We start from the raw sequence: 19163 nt of genomic DNA on the forward strand, positions 1-19163 counted from the left end.
GTATGAGGGGCCTAATCATATTTGTATGAATATTTTGTTAACGGCTATAGAGATTTATTCCAGGTCATTAATATGCATCAACATTTTTAATTGATTACAATTTGTCAATCACTATTGAATTAGATTTCTTAGTGTTCAATTACACATCAAAATCACGAGATTGTATTGCACTAAAAAATATATATAGATTTTTAAATCAGGAATAACGAAACTGTCACAGGTTATACTTCCCACTGTGTTTCCTTTCTCATGGTTATAACACTGACATCTGCATTTAAGAAAAATTGTGTAGGTTTTCACATGGACTAATATAACTCTTGAAACTCGCCCTAGAGCCTGCACAAGCACATTGTGGTAAAGTACAGTTATTCCTTATCCACTTTATGTTCATATATACACACACACACACACACACACACACACACACACACACACACACGCACACAGTTGAAGTTTACATACACCTTAGCCAAATAGACTTTAAACACAGTTTCAAATTCCTGACATTTAATCCTAGTAAAAATTCCCTGTTTTAGGCCAGTTAGGATCACCACTTTATTTTAAGAATGTGAAATGTCAGAATAATAGACAATGATTTAAGCTTTTATTTCTTTAATCACATTCCCAGTGGGTAAGAAGTTTACTTGCTACCAAATACTAATTGAGTGTATTGCCTTTAAATTGTTTAACTTGGGTCAAACGTGGAAGGCTACCTGCAACAAGCTTCCCACAACAAGTTGGGTGAATTTTGGCCCATTCCTTCTGACAGAGCTGGTGTAACCAAGTCAGGTTTGGAGGCCTCTTTGCTCGCACCCTCTTTTTCAGTTTTGCCCACAAATGTTCTATAGGATTGAGGTCAGGGCTTTGTGATGGCCACTCCAATACCTTTGACTGTGTGGTCCTTAAGCCATTTGCCACAACTTTGTAAGTATGCTTGGGGTCATTGTCCAGTTGGAAGACCCATTTGCGACCAAGCTTTAACCTCCTGACTGATGTCTTGAGACGTTGCTTCAATATATCCACATAATCTTCCTTCCTCGTGATGCCATCCATTTTGTGAAGTGCACCAGTCCCTCTTGCAGCAAAGCTCACCCACAACATGATGCTGCCACCCCCGTGTTTCACAGTTGGGATGGTGTTCTTCAGCATGCTAGCCTCACCCTTTTTCCTCCAAACAGATGGTCAATTATGGCCAAACAGTTCCATTTTTGTTTCATTAGACCAGAGGACATTTCTCCAAAAAGTACGATCTTTGTAACCATGTGCAGTTGCAAACCGTAGTCTGGCTTTTTTTATGGTGGTTTTGGAGCAGTGGCTTCTTCCTTGCTGAGTGGCCTTTCAGGTTGTGTCGATATAGGACTCGTTTTACTGTGGATATAGATACTTTTGTACCCGTTTCCTCCAGTATATTCACAAGGTCCTTAGTTGTTGTTCTGGGATTGAGTTGCACTTTTCGCACAAGTGTGTTCATCTCTAGGGGAAAGAACACGTCTCCTTCCTGAGCGGTATGACAGTTGCATGGTCCCATGGTGTTTATACTTGCGTACTATTGTTTATATAGATGAGGTACCGTTGGGGGTTTGGAAATTGCTCCCAAGGATGAACCAGACTTGTGGAGGTCTATAATTTGTTTTCTGGAGGTCTTGGCTGATTTCTTTTGATTTTCCCATGATGTCAAGCAAAGAGGCACTGAGTTTGAAGGTAGGCCTTGAAATACATTCACAGGTCCACCTCCAATTGACTCAAATGATGTCAATTAGCCTATCAGAAGCTTTTAAAACCATGACATCCTTTTCTGGAATTTTCCAAGCTGTTTAAAGTCAGTCAACAGAGTGTATGTAAACTTCTGACCCACTGAAATTGTGAAACAGTGAATTATAAGTGAAATAATCTGTCTCTCAACAATTATTGGGATAATTACCTGTCATGCACAAAGTAGATGAAACTATAGTTTCATGAACAAACTTGTGGAGGGGTTGAAAAACAAGTTCTAATGACTCCAACCTAAGTGTATGTAAACAACTGTACATAATGTTGCTTGCTTGCTTCACTTTTCTGGGGGGGAAAATCCATCAAACAGTGAATCAATTTTGTCTGGCCTAACACGGTTGTGCTAGGTAGTTGAATCAGTTTGACTGCAAAGTAATAAACGAATGGGAACCAGCACTTGAAAACCCATCCTGTTTGCCATATTGGGCTGCAGCTATACACTTCTCCAAACAATGGCTGTCTGGTATTGTGATGCAGTAATTTCCGTGGTAATATAGATTGTTCATTAAAATGATAAACGAATAAGGCTCATGCAATGAAATGTAATTTTGTAATGTTAGTCGAGTTTAAAATCAACTAAAAACATTGGACAGACTTCCTGCTTTGCTCCTATGGGTACAAGATCCAACTCGACATACTGGCAGAAAGTTAAGTTCCATCCAACTCATGGGCTCTAACATATTCATTAGGGATGTGCAGCTTTCCCATTCAAGAAGATTGAATTACCCATCTAGATACATGGGCTCCAATACCTTTAAATTTGAAACGATTCAGTTTGAGGAAAGAATCGATGCACTAACATTTGTTGCATAAAACCATTAATTTCCCATTCTAAATTCAAATCTGCTGCTGGGCTTCTACGAGCTGGATCTGTTTGAGCTGACTTGTGTGTGTGTGTGTGTGTGTGTGGGGTGCTATTTTAGCCTCTCAACACCACAACCGGACCCTCCATATTCCACCCCACTAGAAGCTTCTCACATCCCTCTCGCACACAAAAAGCTGAAGGGGAAAGAATTGAGAGAAAGCCAGGGTGTCAGGGTGACATAGCATTTTGTTGTGCTCCAGCGAGAACACGCTACAGTTACACTCTGGTAAAGGGAAAAAGGCATTTAGCTTAAGGTTTGGAGTCCCTGAAAATGCTCGGGAGAAGATCAGCTATTGAGAGATTGACTACATTTTATGTAACTAGGCAAGTCAGTTAAGAACATATTTACGACGAGAGACACCACAACACTACATAGAAAACATGCCTTGGGAGTAGAGCACTGTAACCCTCCCCTCAAATTCTTTCGTCCTCCATCGGGGTTTGGGAATTAATAGTTCAGAAACCCTCCCCCTCTTAGAGCCATGGGTAGTGTGTGAGATGTGGAGCATATTAATCACCAAGCCTGCAGCTGTCTATCAGACCGTACAGAGAAAATAGCCCTGCCCCCTCAGTACCACCCACCAGAGAGAGAGGGAAAGAGGAAGCGCGAGGGCAGGAAAGATAAGAGCAGATGCAGAGTGCCTGAGAGAACCAGAGACGTACAGAGGAAAGAACACGCAAGGGAGCGACTGAAGTGGACAACTTTGCCCCGCTCAACAGCAGTACCGGTGATCTGCTGGATCTCATCTCTGCGGCTCTGTTAGCCTCAAGTTAGCAGCAGCACTGAACACGAGACTGCATTGCTGGTGCGCCAACAGTGTTCCCATGTGAGTAATATTGAACTGAAACCAAGGGAGGGACGGTTCTGTGTGTGGTGAAAACATAGCAGAGGAACGACGGCGTCCAAACCTGAAGACCGGATCCATAGAAGCAGTGGCCTTGTGATTCAGCCAACCACCCAGTGGAAGAAGAGCAGCGATAGAAGTGTAACTATGCGACGGAGATGAGAGCCAAGGTGTGTTGTGGGAAGGGAGAAAAGGATATACCTTTCAATCTAGGGGCAGCACTGGGCAGAGGCATGGGGAGGTTGTTTTACTCAGAGATGTGCAGAGCAATCCCTTCGTCCTCCTCCGAAACGAATTGCACTGGGAATAGGTATGTCTTCTGTTCCGGCGTGCTCAATTCCAGCACCAACACAGCTGACATTTTTTTTTTACCTTTATTTAACTAGGCAAATCATTTAAGAACAAATTCTTATTTTCAATGACTGCCTAGGAACAGTGGGTTAACTGCCTGTTCAGGGGCAGAACGACAGATTTGTACCTTGTCAGCTCGGGGGTTTGAACTTGCGACCTTCCAGTTACTAGACCAACGCTCTAACCACTAGGCTACCCTGCTGCCGATATACTCTCACACGTCACTCTTCAACAACATAGTCGTTGTAAAAACTGCTAAGTACACAGTTTCTGGCTTGTTTTTGTTTAGAACATATTGGTGTGTAAGTGTTTCTTTGTGTTCCTGGGGATGTGTCCATGAGGGCTTAACATTGGGCTTTTCAGCGCCTCGTGCACGCACAAAACAACCCTTTGTCTGGGAGGGGGGGGGCGCGTCCGAAGAGGGCAGCATGTAATCCAGTCGAATCGGAGAGAACCCACACAACTCCTGGGGGCTACTGGCACAAAAAGGGCATTGCTTTTACAGCAATCTAAACCAAACCTACTTAATGCCGGAGCAAAGTTTTCCTAAAAATGTCAGTCAGCTTGAGTTGTGCCAAATGTGACCACTTCCCATCTCAGTATGAATTCCTCCAATTGTCAGAGAAGCCCACCATCTAGTCCACCCACCTATAGGTGTTCACCTTTAAAAAAATGTTTTTTTTTAAATAAGATGTTTCACAAGGAGATACGCAAATAACCCTAAATGACACGTAAATGTATACAAAGCAATATCAAAAATGTCCTTTTCTCCTCATCTCCAAACAAACAAACAAATACTTTTCCCAAGCAGCTTTATCAATGCCTCCAGTGTACATGGTATACAGCAGAGCAGAATAGTCTAAGGGAATAGTCGTTGACTGGTCCGACTCAATTGACAGATGAGTTCTTACACGAAAGTCGTTAGTCATCTCTGACCCGACCAGAGATCTGCTCAGAATGATAAACACGTAGCTATCTCCCCACTGCTCTTTTCTTCATCACTAAAAATGATTGATGCTAACTCGTCAGTAAGTGACAAAAATCAGTCGCAGTGTAGAGTTTCATACAATACACAATTCAACCACAGCAGGAGGTGGAAAAACAACTGTAATGGATCTCCAACTCGGTCAAAGACCCGACAGTGTTAGCGCCCCACCCAGCCCGTTTGACACTTGGCCAGTTTTACATAGTGCGAATGAAATTTCCCTGCTTTCTGAGAGAGCTGTTGGTGAGACTCATTAGCCAGTCTAATCTCTAAAATGACATGCTGAAGAGCCGATTACACTTCTCACAATTAATTATTAGATTAATAGTGTTATGGTCGAGACGCACCAATACAAATCGCTCAGGTCACCCCACACCAAGCGTTTGATGGTTTCAGCTTGGGTGTTAACAATCAGTTACAATTATACAGCAAATAGAAATCAGAAGTAGAGGATGGCCAGGTCTAACAACAAAATATAAATTGTAGTAAAATACATTGTGTATGTAAAATGTATATAGCATGTAAAATGTATATAGTATGTATAAACTGGAAGTAGAAGCCTAAGTGGTATTAGTTTACTCCAATTAGGGGAGAGGTGGTAGTGTTTGCGGGAAATTATAAAAGGAAAATATATTTTAAAATTAACATACACTACCGTTTAAATGTTTGGGGTCACTTAGAAATGTCCTTGTTTACCATGAAAAACACATGAAATTAGTTGCAAAATGAATAGAAAATAGTCCAGATGTTGACAGGGTTACAAATAATGATTTTTAATTCAAATAATTGTCTTTTTCAAACTTTTCTTTCGGCAAAGAACCCTCCATTTGCAGCAATTACAGCTTTGTAGACCTTTAGCATTCTAGTTGTCAATTTGTTGAGATAATCTGAAGAGATTTCAACCCATGCTTCCTGAAGCACCTCCCATAAATTGGATTGGCTTGATGGGCACTTCTTACGTACCATACGGTCAAGCTGCTCCCACAACAGCTCAATAGGGTTGAGATCCGGTGACTAATGGAGTGACCAGCACATAGACCGTATGGTAAATAGTTCTTGCATAGCTTGGAGCTGTGCTTTGGGTCATTGTACTGTTGTAGGAGGAAATTGGCTCCAATTAAGCGCCGTCCACAGGGTACTGGATGGAGTTGCAAAATTAAGTGATAGCCTGCCTTCATCAAGATCCCTTTTACCCTGTACAAATCCCCCACCAAAGCACCCCCAGACCATCACATTGCCTCCACCATGCTTGACAGATGGCGTCAAGCACTCCTCCAGCATATTTTCAGTTTTTCTGCATCTCACGAATGTTCTTCGTGATCCGAAGACAAACTTAGATGTCTGTCCATAACACTTTTTTTATTTTATACAATCTTCCTCTGTCCAGTGTCTGTTCTTTTGCACATCTTAATATTGGCCGGTCAGATGGCTTTTTTTTTTGCAACTCTGCCTAGAAGGCCAGCATCCTGGAGTCGCCCCTTCACTGTTGACGTTGAGACAGGTATTTTGCGGGTATTATATAATGAAGCTGCCAGTTGAGGACTTGTTTGAGAAACAGATGCCTCACAAGACACTAATGTACGTGTCCTCTTGCTCAGTTGTGCTGGTTAGAGCCAGTTAGCGCTGTTCTGTGAAGGGGATAGTACACAGCATTGTACGAGATGTTCAGTTTCTCGCATGGAATAGCCTTAATTTCGCATGAATCTTCTGAAACTCGTCAGTCTAAAGTACTTTATTTCTGTCCATTTTGAGCCTGTAATCGAACCCCCAAATGCTGATGCTCCAGATACTCAACTAGTCTAAAAGGTATGTTTTAACAGTTTTCAGCTGTTTGAAACAATTGCGAAAGGGGTTTCTAATGATCAGTTGGCCTTTTAAAATGTATAAACTTGGATTAGCTAACAACGTGCCATTGGAACACAGGAGTGATGGTTGCTCATAATGGGCCTCTTCTGACTTCAACTGTACAGTTTACATACACCTTAGTCAAATACTGAGTTTAAATGCATCACAATTCCTGACGTTTAATCCTAGTAAAAATTCCCTGTCTTAGGTCAGTTAAGATCACCACTTTATTTTAAGAACTTAAAATGTCAGAATAGTAGAGAGAATGATTTTATTTATTTATTCATTTATTTTCCAGTGGGCCAGAAGTTTACATACACTCAATTAGTATTTGGTAGCATTGCCTTTAAATTGTTTAACTTGGGTCAAACGTTTTGGGTAGCTTCCCACAATAAGTTGTGTGAACGTTGCCCATTCCTCCTGACAGAGTTGGTGTAACAGTCAGGTTTGTAGGCCTCCTTGCTCGCACACGCAAAGTACATTCATTTCTAGGAGACGGAACGCATCTCCTTCCTGAGGAGTATGATAGCTGCGTGGTCCCGCAATGTTTATACTTGCGTACTATTGTTTCTACAGAAGAATGTGGTACCTTCAGGCGTTTGGAAATTGCTCCCAAGGATGAACCAGACTTGTGGAGGTGTACAATTCTTTTTCTGAGGTTTTGGCTGATTTCTTTTGATTTCCCCATGATGTCAAGCAAAGAGGCACTGAGTTTGAAGGTAGGCCTTGAAATACATTCACAGGTACACCTCCAATTGTCAATGAGCCTATCAGAAGCTTCTAAAGCCATGATATAATTTTCTGGAAATTGCCAAGCTGTTTAATTAAAGGCACAGTCAACTTAGTGTATGTAACCTTCTGACCCACTGGAATTGTGATAGTGAATTATAAGTGAAATTATCTGTCTGTAAACAATTGTTGGAAAAATGACTTGTGTTATGCACAAAGTAGATGTCCTAACCAACTTGCCAAAACTATAGTTAACTATAAATATGTAGAGTAGTTGAAAAATGAGTTAATGACTCCAATCTAAGTGTATGTAAACTTCCGACTTCAACTGTAGATATACCATTAAAAAAAATCTGCTGTTTCCAGCTACAATAGTCATTTACAGCATTAACAACTTCTACACTGTATTTCTGATCAATTTGATGTTATTTTAAAATGGACAAAAAGTGCATTTCTTTCAAAAACAAGGACATTTCTAACTGAATCCAAACTTGAACGGTAGTGTATGTATAAAAATATATTTATTTACCAGAAAAATATATGGGGGATTGGAAATGCAGACAATTACATTGATGAAGCTACAATCTGCAATATTAAAGCGGATCTACCTCATCTACCTCAAATATATATATATAAATAAATAACTTGTTTTTCTCCTAGATAAAGCCTCTGTTGAAGACTGCACTTCGTCTCAGAGCATGAAGCTGGTTGTAACATACAGGCAGGACTGACATCTGACCAGCAATTTAAAGTGACTTGAATGGAAGTACAGCATGCACCAGCCCAGGTGTAGTTCCCTCAGGAACTCCCGACACGTCACCACTGTCATCGGCAATAAAGGTTTGTTCGCACACGACAAGCACCTGACCAGGTGTCACCGCTGCCCAACTGAGGTGGTGCACTCAGCCACCATGCAGTGGAGGAGGCGCTACTGCTGCACCAACGTCGCCAGGCTCCTGTCTCTCCTCTCCTTGCTGGTAGTCCTGGTCATCTTGCGTCATCAGGACTGGCTGCCGGGCATCAAGGGCCCAACATTGCGGAGGGAGAACCCAGTGGCTTACACCGAGGGAGGACTGCACTCCATAGACAAAGGAAATCACAGCTCCTCACAGATTCAATTGAGGGATGCACCGGTTCCCCCTGCACCTCCGAAAATGAATGCCAACCTCAGTTCCCCTCAGGCGGACTCCTCTCCGCAGCGGGTTACGGGACTGGAGAGCTCGCTGGCGACTAATGCTAGCTTGAGCGGAGAGGTCGGGCTAGGGGGCCTGCTGACATTGGAACCCTACACTTACATCATCAACGAGCCCAACAAGTGCCGGGAGGGCGACCCAGAACCCTTACTGGTGCTGCTGATAGCCACGGAGGCCCAGCAGGTGGAGGCCAGGGAGGCCATCCGGCAAACATGGGGAAACGAGAGCGTGGTCCCAGGCCTTGTCCGGCTTTTCTTGCTGGGTGTGAAGGAGGGCGAGGTGGGCCGCCTGCAGCAGAGCAGCCTGGAGGCAGAGAGCAGGAGGCACCGTGACATCATCCAGCAGGACTTCATGGACACGTACAACAACCTGACCATCAAAACCCTGATGGGCATGCACTGGGTGGCCGCGCACTGCCCGGGCACCAATTACGTCATGAAGACAGACAGTGACATGTTTGTCAACACCGAGTATCTTGTCCACAAGCTGCTCCAGCCAAATAATCAACCAAAACGTGACTATTTCACAGGCTACCTGATGAAGGGCTATGCACCCAACAGGAATAAGAACAGCAAGTGGTACATGTCCCATGAGCTGTATCCCAGCGAGAGGTACCCCACCTTCTGCTCAGGAACTGGTTACGTATTCTCGGGGGACCTGGCGGGGAAGATCTACAGGGCCTCTCTAGGCATTCGCAGGCTGCATCTGGAGGACGTCTACACGGGCATCTGCCTGGCAAAGCTGCGGATCGAACCCACACCGCCACCCAATGAGTTCCTGTTCAACCACTGGCGGGTGTCCTACTCCAGCTGTAAGTACAGCCACCTTATCACCTCCCACCAGTTTCACCCCAACGAACTGCTCAAGTACTGGCACCACCTGCAGCACAACAAGCACAATGCCTGCATCAACACATTCAACGACTAGATGGGCAGGTTTCACCAGAGGAGACTGCATGGGTACAGCCTATTTGGTGACAGAGGATCAAGGGTGATGTTAGATCATGGCCTGTGCAGAGTCACTGGCTAGATGTAACCGAGCAAAGCACGTTTTTGGACAATGGTTGAGGACAGCCATTTTTTTTTTACTGGCTCTCCAGTTCATTTTTTTTTTGTTTAATATATTAATTGGGGGAAAAAAATATGCATCGGTAGAGAGGAAGACCTGAATTAAAGCCGCTACACAAACAGCGCAATGAGAGTGGCACATACAGGCCGTTCCAACATTTAAGCCACACCAAAGTAAAATGAACAACGTGTGAAAATAATGCTCCATCGCTGCTGTGTTTGCGTGAAGGGCCCATTATATTTCAACAGTGGATACTGATAAATGTTAGACTGTATTGGTGGACTGTCAAGGTCTGGTATCCATTTTGCTCAACTTGGATTTAAATAATGTCCCGTTTTTATATAGATTTTTTTAAATGTTGGGGCAGCAGGGTAGCCTAGTGGTTAGAGCGTTGGACTCGTAACCGGAAGGTTGTAAGTTCAAATCTGTCGTTCTGCCCCTGAACAGGCAGTTAACCCTAGGCCGTCATTGAAAATAAGAATTTGTTCTTAACTGACTTGCCTAGTTAAATAAAGGTTTATGAAAATAAAATAAAAATGTTAAAAAAGAGCCTTCAAGGGTACTTCAATTATTCACCAAAAAGATCTTTGGGCATACTTGAGCATATAAACCACTTCTAGTGCCATATAAAAAATGTGAAGTATCAAAAACCAAAAGGAACATTGAATAATCTCACAAGTAGCAGTTGACATGGAGGAAGAATGAAAGACCGGATATATGCAAGAGAAGAGAATGTGGTTGAGAGAGGAAACAGATCTGGGTGGAACACAGAGCATATAATTAACACCCGTCAAATGAGAGTAGATTGAGGTATTGGCAGGTAAGAATGTATTTCACCAGCCACATTAGTAGGTGGTCAATTTGCAGGGCTCTACAGTGCGAGCATTACATATGCGAACAACAAGTCAAAAGTCAAGTATAAGCACATGTGCAAGTTAGAAAAAATACTGCAGTATCTGTTTACAAAGGATTTCTGCTGTTTTGTTTCATAGCTACTAATAGATAATGCTACACCCCACCTCACACAGCAACATCGTCTGGCAGGGGAGCTGAGCTCACAGTGAAATACTGAAATTCATTTGGAGGTGCTGCGAACAGGCATTTACTTAAAAGTCTACAAAGTGAGACTTTGTCCTTGTGTTTCTTCACTATTTACATTGTTTTGTTTACAAGCTTGGTTGTTTTTCCAACATTAGTTCGAGTCTGCTGCGTCAACAAAGCGAAGAGCCGTTGGTCAGATCCCAAATCTAACAGAAACACATGACAGGAGTCGAGTGTCCCCATTACCACGGTAACCTCTGGTCTCTGATAATTTGAATGAAATTGAGCAATATACCACATTACTTCTTACTAATTCATGTATTGTTTAAGAAACATTACAAAGCATGGTCATCCATATTTTTTAAATTGTATTTTTATGTAATTACGCCCCCCCCCCCAAAAAAATGTATTTTAAAAAGAGACATTATTTTATGTAGAGGTGCTGACTAACAGAGAATAAACTATAAAAATAGAGTCACACTATATAAACTCCCAGTAATTTATTGGGTAAATCACCAATGTTTCGGCATCACTGTGCATCCTTCAGTGTCACCCTTCAACGATGGGGTTGTTCAATTCATGCATGGACTAAACATCCTGAATATATGTTCAACTACAAGCCGACTAGGGTAGCAGAAGACGAAAGGATGATCTTACCGTCACAGACTTCAGGGTCATGCCGTGGTATGTTCCCATGGTGTCAATCTTGAAACCCTCCGTTTCTAAGGACACAATTAGTTAATCAATAATGCATCTTACTTTTAGTTTTTTTTTATAGTTTATATTTTTTGTGCATCTTCATTTGTTCATTACTGTGTAAGGAACTGAAATGGATAACACTGAAATATATATTTACTTTACAAAGTAAAGCACCATCTATGAACATATACATTGCATGCGTACGTGACTAGAGACAAACTTTCATTCAGGTCAGCTGAAACTAATGCACACACACCAAATGTTACTATTCATGGCCATATTTACAAAGCAGCACACGTCACATGACAATATGTGCCCTGGTCCCACTCACTAGAGCTGGGAGGATATGGGCAAAAATCCATATCACGATAAATGGCCTGCATCGATGCAACAATAAATAAATATTCAATTTTATAACATTCACGTGCACCAAACTTCTCTTGAAACGACTAACTAGTTTGATTGTAGCCATCAATTGTCCCATTAACAATCACCTATAGTAGCAAACTTATTTAATTTAAAAACATCACATTTCTCTAGTATAGGCTACTTATCATAATGAACGATAATCAGCAAAATGCCTGCGATAAGTGATAATTTTTGGTTTATCACCCCAGCTCTACCACTCACCCTCTTTTCCTTTGAATCTCTCCTGATCGTATCGGTTATAAGCAGCTGGGACAGGCTGTTTGTTCCTTATGGACTGGTCCTTGAGGGGAGATAAGAGGTTACACTTAAAACACAGGTCATTTCCAATTAATGATCTAAAGAGAGACGACTATAAACGGAGAGTTCGGTGGTAATACTACGCTCAACCCTGCTTCGACGGGTTAAATACTCATTCATCTTTTTCTGGAGAAACTCCCAGTTAATTTCAAGCTCCATTTCTTAAGAGAAATTAGAACAGGGAGGTATTTATTTTTATGGAACTCCTGAGCAAGAGCCTTTACTGCTTACGAAAGTCACTCTCAATTATGCATTTATTACATCACAATGGCAAAAATGAAATCACACGGCTGGATTCCTAGGATGCAAAAGTGTGTATCCAAAAATCAAACAAAAAAAAAGGTACATCTACATTGGTTTATATCCAAAATCAAACATGGACTGTTCCTTACCACCTGAGTGGTGTTCTGTGCTGGTCTCTGCTCAGGGGCGCGTCCCTCCTCCCTGGCCTTCACCGATTGCAGGATGGCAAAGATGTTTTTGGAGAAGTTCTGCAAGAGCATAAGATTTATCAGCACAGTGTATAAAAAAAAAAAAGGTAGACAAAACGTCAGTGTAAAAAAGGTAGATGAGATATCTACTGTTCTGTTTAATAAGAGAACAGCAGATATCACCACCAAACCAATACATTTCCCCTTGAGGTGATGCTGCCACCTGCAGGCATTAAAAGAACACTGAAGTGTGAAAACAGAAAAGCCAAAGATTGTTGATCAGCTACGGATATGGACCATCGCCGCCACCCTTCAAGGCTAGGACTGGGGAAGCTGATCCGAACATGGTAATATCTACATGGAGTGAATATGCGTGTTCTTCCCATGTGGCCAGGTTCCTCCTAATAATAATAATGTTCAGATGTCCATCTCGATTACCTTAGTCCATCTCATTACCATAACCCATCAGAGTCTAAGCCGGGAGGAGGAGCTATATGGATTTGTTTTAAGGTCACACCAAGGATCATTTACCTATTTGATTGAAAATTTTACAACCCCTTGAAGTATATATAAAAAATGATATGAAAAGGTATTTTTGGCCTTACTGCTATTAGCCCATACAAATGCATTGAATAACAGAGCCACTACATAGAACAGATAGCCCCCCAAAAATATCAAAAGGAAGTTTGTTCTGAAGTCTCTTCTATATAGTATATATCTAAACATGCATTTAACCCCATATTTTTTGCATTAAAAACAGTGTATAAATACTTCCATAAATGTTTTCAACTGGAACCGGGAGACCTTCAGACAAGTCTTGAGGCCCGTGGGTGTCCCAGAGCAAAACAGACATGTACAGTACTAGTCAAAAGTTGACACCAACTCATTCAAGGGTTTTTCCTATATATATATATATATTTTTTTTTTACATTGTAGAATAATAGTGAACAGGGACGCAAACTGGTGAGGGACCAAAAAGGTGACACTAGTGGGAAATGCAGGTTAACTAATTAAACAAAGAATATGATCTACATGATCAGTCTCTGTGTGTAAAATACATTTTAAGTGGTTCATGTGAACCTAACTCACAGCAACAACAAAAAACATAAAGAAAGCAATCTAATGTTATTTGTTGCCTAGACTTTATTGCAAATGACACTCAAGTCTTGAGAAAAAAAAACAATACAGTAATATTGCAGTTACCATGACAGCCTTTATAATAGAATGTTTATAATGGAATGCTTGTGACAACACACATCTAACTATTGCACTTTGGGAATACAAATTCTTAAAGTAGAAATATAATTCTATTTTTGCTCTATTATATAGTGGCAACTATGTTAGACGTCGATCAAGTGCACAAGGCTACATGTGTGCAAAAATAACATTCACTGAGTAAAACATTAAATAATCCCCCCCCCGCAAGTGTTACTGTCAAATTCAAACACAACAAAAGCAATCTCTTCGGCCTACACAGCACATAACTACATTGTACACTTTCTGCCTGTTCTACAATATGCCAGCAGAGCATGATATCAATTATGCCAACCAAGGGTCTATTTCAGGCAGAGAGTACACCTGGAATATCCATTTTAATCTACTGTATTAAAAACATGAGAAAGTATGTGGTGTTCCTTTCACCTCAATAGTGGATTCCAACTTAAACCAGGCCCAGCTGCAGCTACACTTAATTCCTGAATCCACTTGTTTAACAAGCAATGCCTCATTTTCACCAAATTCTCTCATTCTGAATATTAACCACATACTGCATTCTGTTATGTGAACGACTGCCTGAGTCTTGGATACAGCCAGTATTGCTCCAAATGCCATCACTCGTTCGCATACAGCCAGTAGTCATCCAAAGCCCCCCACCCAAACTTTTCTCATCGGATCAACACTTATCAATCTATTTTGGATTAAAAACAGCGATTTTCACTGAAAGGTGACTAGTTCGCGTCTGAGTGAAAACATCAAAACTATGAAATAACACATATGGGATCATGTAATAACCAAAAAAAGTGTTAAACAAATCAAAATGCATTAGAGATTCTTCAAAGTAGTCACCATTTGCCTTGATGACAGCTTTGCAATCTTGGCATTCTCTCAACCAACTTCATGGGGTAGTCACCTGGAACGCATTTCAATTAACAGGTGTGCTTTTTGTGGAATTTATTTCCTTCTTAATGCATTTGAGCCAATCAGTTGTGACACGGTAGGGGTGGTATACAGAAGATAGCCCTATTTGGTAAAAGACCAAGTCCATATTATGGCAAGAACAGCTCAAATAAGCAAAGAGAAACGACAGTCCATCATTACTTTAAAACACTTTGAAAAAGTTTCTTCAAGTGCGGTTGCAAAATCCATCAAGCGCTATGATGAAACTGGCTCTCATGAGGACCGCCACAGGAAAATAAGACCCAGAGTTACATCTGCTGCAGAGGATAAGTTCATTAGAGTTACCAGCCTCAGAAATGGGCAATTAACTGCACCTCAGATTGCAACCCAAATAAATGATTTAGAGTTCAAGTAACAGACATCTCAACATCAACTATTCAGAGGAGACTGTGTGAGTCAGACCTTCATGGTCTAATTGCTGCAAAGAAACCACTACTAAAAGGATACCAATAAGAGACTTGCTTGATCCAAGAAACACAAGCAATGAACATTAGACTGGTGAAAATCTGTCCTTTGGTCTGATAAGTCCACAAATCCCCTGTGTCTTTATGAGACGCAGAGTAGGTGAACGGATTATCACCACATGTGTGGTTCCCATCGTGACTACCGCGAAGCTGGTTGAGAGAATGCCAAGAGTGTGCAAAGCCGTCATCAAGGCAAAGGGTGGCTAGTTTGAAGAATCTCAAATATATTTTGATTTGTGTTACACTTTATTGGTTACTACACGATTTCATGTGTTATTTCATAGTTTTAGATGACTTCACTATTATTCTACAATGTAGAAAATAGTTCAAATAAAGAAAAACCCTTGAATGAGTAGGTGTCCAAACTTTGACTGGTATTGTACATGTTCGTGAGACAGTCACCATTGCACAGAGGGGTTATAGTAGAGTGTAGCTCAAACGCGGCCAACGCTATAGACAGAAGTTGGCAGATCAGTTGTACCAACTTCAGGTGAGTCTCCTGACACTTGAGATCATAGAGCCTCAGAGGGCTCAATAGTTTGTAAGCCAAACCGTTTGAACGCAACATACGATTTTGTGAAAACACCCATTTTTGGGATGTCTCATTGTCTGACAAACACTGCTCTAGTAGCGCTGTCACCTTTCAAGTTCAACATAGGCGGATGAGGTGGATTGTGACGCATCCACAGGTGCATGGAAATTAACCTTAGGGGGTTAATGACAGCATGACCCTCGCACCCGCCAGTCATAGACACTCTAGTCTAAGGGATGACCTCTGACCTTTCCAGTGCTCTGTAGGATGGTGGTCCTGGTCCTCCACACCCGCTCCCTGCTGACTATGTCCCTGGTCACGTCCACCTCGGCGTCCACAAAGCTCCTCTGCTTCAGTGTGATATCCTCATCCAGGTCTGTCTTGATGGTGGAGCGCTTCTTGGCCATAATCTTGGCTTTGATGGCGGCGATCTTCTCCACGGACATGGCCTCGGACAGTGACCTGGGGACAGAGGATATCTCCATTATCCCTTATTCCACCAGCTACGCTGACAGAACACATGAATAATTAGATGGGTGCCTACATTTGTCCTATTTTACACATGTACAAGTGTATATTATATGCATGTGTTATTTTTTTTTTTTTTGCATTTCCCACTCCCTTGAGATGATAATTTAGTGGGGAGGGAAAACAATATAGAAAAAAAAACTAATAAAAAACTACGCTGCCTCGAGTAGAAATTAATGTTCGGGGTTGATTGAGAAGCGAATTTAAATAATGCAGTGTTCAGTGAATAAGGCAAGGTTCCTGGTTTGTATTTATGTCAGCCTGCTCTCATTGGGATACCTTAGCTTTTTAAAACCTCTCTAGCAACGGTGAATGGCTTCATGATAATGGCCCACATTTTTTAACATAGGACGTTCAATGACAGTACCTTCATACCCATCCTAACGCTAGTCATAAGACTGGTCTGCTCAAGGCGACAGCAGATTATAAACATTACTAGGTACTTTCATCCATTGCGTAGGACCTATATTTTTGGTTTATTGTGTTTTGGTATTTTTAAACAAATCTATACTCTCAATTCAGCTTGATGCTGCCAGTTGCATTATGTTGTTGAACCGTAAAAATAAATAAAAGCGACTGGATGATGGAAGGGTGTAGGCACCTCATACCTGATCTGGTCAGTTTGCACTATGCCCTCTTTGTGGCCCTCCAGTCTAGCAGCCAGACGCTCCTTGTCCAGTCGCACTCGTTCCTCATCCTAGATAACAGAATGTGTTAGAATGGTAAAATGCTCCATATGATGAAAGATAATCATGTATTACATTTCTGCAGGGATCATATTCTCAAAATGTATGAATTCACTGTACTGTAAATTGCTTTGGATAAAATTGTCTTTAACATGCAAGTTATCTGGCATCTTGTTAAACAGGATATAGAGAATTCCTTTAGAGCTGAGGAGAACGTTCTATAAAGAACTGAGCTGAGGAGTCTGAATGGCGCCGGTCAAAGATATTACATACCTCAATCCTGGGTTTTTTGGCTTCAGATGACACCTCATCTGCTGCTCGTTTGACTGATGCAATAAAGAATTAATTAGCCAACTTGTGCAAAATTATGCATTACCTTTCCAATTCTAATCTGCACAATATCTAAAATGACTCTCACCAACTGATTGCATGTGCAACACAGGCCAATGGTGAACAAAATTAGGCCTTACAGCATGGACTGTTGATATATCCGTTTCAAGGGAACACATTTTCTAATATACATGGATTAAATCATTGAAATCAATGGAAGAGTTGTCATATTCAAAAAGCTAAAACTACCTTGCGTTGGCCTTTGCAAACCAATCTCTATGGGGGCACTTCTGTCGATACTTGTCGAAGTAGCTGTGAAGAGAAATCAAAATGGAAATTGCTTTAGTACAATAATTTCAATTGAATCAACGCGCGTGCATTAAATTCACGGTGTTAAATCTGATTTGGTTTCAATTAATACTTACAACTTTCCCCATTGAGATAAGACAGCAAGCCCTTTCTATCAGGTCTTCTGACAACCGGAATGTTCTCTGTCTTAGGGGGTGATCAGAATACTTATGTAAATCACAAAGAAATACAACACAATTTACCAAGGTCACAACAACACCTCTGGCAATGACAATCAATAGACCACTGGCAACACTAAGACAGAACATCCATGACACATGGCAGCAGTATTCAACAAACTCTATACAACTCTCACTTGCAGTGAGGACATTAAGTCTACTTACTGCAGCCCTTCGCACGTAGGATGGATGAGGGAGATGCACATTGTTGAGCAGGAACAAAATGGAGTCCAGGGTGTAGTACTCCTTGGGCTGACCCTCCTTTCCAGTTCTGAAAATCATTACATTCAGCTTTAGCGTTGCAAAATTCAACTAACTTTCCCAAAATTCCTAGGTTTTCCAGAAATGTTTGTTAGAAGATTCACGGAATAAACATGAATTCGGAATCCTTCAACCAGGATTTCTGGAAAAGCAGGGAATGTTGGGAAAGTTAAGAATTTCGCAACACTAGTCAGCGTTGACCAGTAGTTTTGCCCATTGTCTACAGTTCTTTCAGTAAAATCCAGATGCCCTCTTGTGGAACTAATCTGGAATTTAGTCACACTGCATGCATTAATAGTGAAGGCTTAGATAAATAGTTTAAATCCTGTATTTTGTTAATTACGTCACACACAAATAGTCGTCACAGCTTTTCAATGACACCTCCAACTGGTCCAACTTGTCGGGTTAAAATGAAGTTGTCCAACTATTTAATGTCATACATTAAAACGACTGCTTGTTCTGCAAAAACCAGGAAATACTTAACTAGCTAGCTAGCTGACACAGAACATCAAAGTAATGTCTAGCTGGCAAGCTAGAAATGTAAAAACATGGTGACAGGTACGGTCACCTGAGGAAATCAATAATAGCTAACGTTAGTTGCAATACTGTAACTTAACTACCGCGGGTTTGCAAGCATGACAGCTGGCTTATGACAACGTTGCCTGGGTAGTGGCATTTACACAAAGCAATTAACGTTAGATAGTTAGCTAGCGTGCTAGTTAAACCCCCCCCAAAACTAACAATAAAATGATAACTGCATTTGCTATCTTTCGGTGCAAATAGTAGCTAGCACCTTTTAAACGCGGCAAGAAAAGTTTGGGCATCAACAACCTTATCTCGCTAACATTAACGTTAGCTATAACGTTACTAGCTAGCCTAGCTACAACAGACCGATTGAAGCGATTAATTTACCAATTTATAAGCAAATTTAACATACCCCCAAATGACATAGTTAGTCTTGACATTTTTGGGCCAAGAGAACTCTCCAAAGATAACTTCGTCTCCTTTGGCGACGATTTCTTTTTTCTGGATGTTGTATTGGCGAAGAACACTCAACACGTCCGCCATCTTCACTTGTCTTCATGTAACTAGCGAGCGTGAGTGCAAGGCCC

At 41.3% G+C, this 19163-nt stretch overlaps 2 protein-coding genes across 3 annotated transcripts in view; one reads left to right on the forward strand and one right to left on the reverse strand.

The window, feature by feature from the left end:
- The window catches only part of cdc73 (cell division cycle 73, Paf1/RNA polymerase II complex component, homolog (S. cerevisiae)), a 36356-nt gene extending 17204 nt beyond the window's left edge, over positions 1-19152 (reverse strand). Inside the window, exons 1-10 of the mRNA XM_024392025.2 lie at positions 18989-19152; positions 17956-18061; positions 17689-17758; positions 17513-17575; positions 17207-17259; positions 16856-16944; positions 15968-16181; positions 12510-12608; positions 12022-12100; positions 11350-11414 (exon numbers count right to left, since the gene is read on the reverse strand). Of these exons, the coding sequence (XP_024247793.1) occupies positions 11350-11414; positions 12022-12100; positions 12510-12608; positions 15968-16181; positions 16856-16944; positions 17207-17259; positions 17513-17575; positions 17689-17758; positions 17956-18061; positions 18989-19119 (969 nt within the window). The 5' untranslated portion in view covers positions 19120-19152. The remainder of the gene's footprint in view (positions 1-11349; positions 11415-12021; positions 12101-12509; positions 12609-15967; positions 16182-16855; positions 16945-17206; positions 17260-17512; positions 17576-17688; positions 17759-17955; positions 18062-18988) is intronic.
- On the forward strand, positions 3154-10082 carry LOC112227161 (beta-1,3-galactosyltransferase 2). 2 transcript variants are annotated; one of them, XM_024392028.2, is made up of 2 exons: positions 3154-3650; positions 8051-10081. In XM_024392028.2, the coding sequence occupies exon 2, from the start codon at positions 8164-8166 to the stop codon at positions 9508-9510; it is 1347 nt and encodes a 448-aa protein (XP_024247796.1). In that variant the 5' UTR covers positions 3154-3650; positions 8051-8163; the 3' UTR covers positions 9511-10081. The 2 variants fall into 2 exon arrangements, with proteins under 2 accessions (XP_024247796.1, XP_024247797.1); XM_024392029.2 differs by lacking the exon at positions 3154-3650 and adding an exon at positions 3657-3790 and having other exon boundaries at positions 8051-10082.
- Positions 19153-19163: the final 11 nt, after the last annotated feature.

The sequence above is a fragment of the Oncorhynchus tshawytscha genome, linkage group LG28, assembly GCF_018296145.1.
Source record: "Oncorhynchus tshawytscha isolate Ot180627B linkage group LG28, Otsh_v2.0, whole genome shotgun sequence".
In the NCBI taxonomy this organism is placed as follows: domain Eukaryota; kingdom Metazoa; phylum Chordata; class Actinopteri; order Salmoniformes; family Salmonidae; genus Oncorhynchus; species Oncorhynchus tshawytscha.

Excerpts from the sequence above, each read along its gene's own strand:
- LOC112227161 (XM_024392028.2), top strand. The coding sequence starts at position 8,164 with ATGCACCAGCCCAGGTGTAGTTCCCTCAGGAACTCCCGACACGTCACC.